The sequence below is a fragment of the Prosopis cineraria genome, unplaced genomic scaffold (assembly GCF_029017545.1).
Source record: "Prosopis cineraria cultivar Desert tree isolate PC_DT_omini unplaced genomic scaffold, ASM2901754v1 PC203, whole genome shotgun sequence".
Classification (NCBI taxonomy): Eukaryota; Viridiplantae; Streptophyta; class Magnoliopsida; order Fabales; family Fabaceae; genus Prosopis; species Prosopis cineraria.
This window is the reverse complement of record NW_026555530.1, coordinates 8,991-11,017: the sequence shown is the minus strand read 5'-3', so window position 1 is coordinate 11,017 and position 2,027 is coordinate 8,991. Positions and strand designations below refer to the sequence as shown.

Genomic DNA, 2,027 nt, shown 5'->3' with positions numbered 1-2,027 from the left:
TACAAGATCAAGGAAGAACCTTCCTCAACGTCTAAGTATTTCTAGTATTAAAGGATGAAGCTCAACAATAAGAAAACAACGGATGAGTGAGCTGCCAAGTTAGACGCGAATGGCATGTATGGTCACTATGGTGCATGGCACGTTTCATGCGCGCGCGCACACATATTCAAAATGTCTTAGTTTTAGCATTATGTGTAACTATGAGTATGGATCAACCCCATATATCACTGACTTATAATTCCTCGTACTTTTCACTGATAAAAGTGGCAAAATTTCACAAATTTATATTAAAACAAAATAACAAGTCAAAATTAGTAATTTATATAGTCAAAACTTAACTATGGAATTAATAAGTGACATATAACTTGAGGTTGAGTCATGCGCTCAAGTAACTAACTTCGATATTATTATAGATATATTTCCTCCGGTTTTTATCAAGTATCTTCGGTCTTTAATGCATACACACAATAACACTTTTTATTTAAAAGATTAATTTTCTTCTCTCCAAAGTATCATTTAATTATTTGATATTCCGTAACTAACAAAATAACCTCCTCTAATTAATTATAAATTTTATTGAAGATAATTGTAAACTTTACAAGAATTAAGTAATTTTAATTAACTTTCAAATTAATAATCATATAAAGCTGGCCACAGGGACTAATAATTAATTAGCTTCTTAAAAAAATGTTCTTACAAGTCTTAGAGAGGAAGGAGCAGCATCATATAATTGTTTTTGCAAGAACGTCTAACTATATGTGTTATAAGAAAAGTAAAGTGCAATAAGTGGCAAGAAACGTGTACAGTAATAACATTAATATATGACACTGTTTATTAATTGTCACACCAAACTGGGGAAAAAAAAAAAACACAACGATAACCCCATACAAATCCTCCTGATGACATGGAAGAAATGAATCTAGCTATAACAAATATATACATTATTTATGCTGCTCATGAGTGCTGATATATAGAGCAAATAGGATGAGAACAATATAACAAGCAGATATCAATTATAAATTTAAGGGCTAGAAGATGAAGGTTGAAGCATTTGCTATGTCATTAATTAGAAGGAGGAGGAGAGAAGATAGAAGGAATAGAAGTTGGGATCGCGGGAATAACAGGAATATTAGGAAATGGAGGAAGAGTGACTCGTGGCACTGTTGGAATCGTAGGCAGATTAGGGATATTTGGCTGAGGCATTGTTGTTGGGATTGAAGGGAAAGGTGGTAATCCTGTAGGTTTAGGCAAGTTACTTGGAATTCCAGGCATGTTTGGTATCGAAGGCTGTGTTGTTTGCAGAAGATGACGAGCTGCTACGACACTTGAACTCATCATGCTGGAGAATATTGCGAGAGCCAGCAGGAAAGTTAGGAGGATGGAGTTCCCAGAAGATGAAGCCATGGCTGGATTGATTATGAAGCGGTGAAGATCAGTGAAGAAGATGTAGAAGATCGAATAGTAATGTTTGGTCTGAGTTTTGATGATGATACAAGTGATGATTCTTGGTCTTATATATAGATAGAGGTAGGCAGAGGGGCTGTATGGTTTGGAGAACCACAAAGAGACTTCTATAGAGATCTTTTATATTTGTTGGTCACCGATTTGTTTGTGTGATTGGAAACACATTTCTGGTGCAGACTGCAAATTTTCAAACATAAGATGGCCAACCACATATTATAATGTATTATATAATTAAGAGGTTAATTATAGGGAGGGAAAAAAGTATGGAGAGAAAAAGTTGCTCATTTTTTTTTTTTTGGGTAGTTATATGCATTCTCTCGGAATATTATAGTTTTCTATATTCTATTTTTTTCATTGATCATGAGTATCTTTTCATTAGAAGTAATCATTATATATTAATATAATTATAATTAATTATTATAATATATATCTATTGTTAATATTTTTGATACTAATAATATATTACTATTAATATTACTATGAATAAAAATATTATATATAATATATTTATATTATTTAATATATGATATTAAATTTATCACCCTATTAATATTACTTTTTAA

At 31.5% G+C, this 2,027-nt stretch overlaps 1 protein-coding gene across 1 annotated transcript; it reads right to left on the bottom strand.

Moving 5' to 3' along the window:
* Window positions 1-1,062: 1,062 nt before the first annotated feature.
* Window positions 1,063-1,404, bottom strand: LOC129295853 (uncharacterized). Its single transcript, XM_054934443.1, has one exon. The coding sequence runs from the start codon at window positions 1,402-1,404 to the stop codon at window positions 1,063-1,065; it is 342 nt and encodes a 113-aa protein (XP_054790418.1).
* Window positions 1,405-2,027: the final 623 nt, after the last annotated feature.

Bases quoted from the DNA above. Each gene is read 5' to 3' on its own strand.
- LOC129295853 (XM_054934443.1), bottom strand. From the start codon at position 1,404: ATGGCTTCATCTTCTGGGAACTCCATCCTCCTAACTTTCCTGCTGGCT.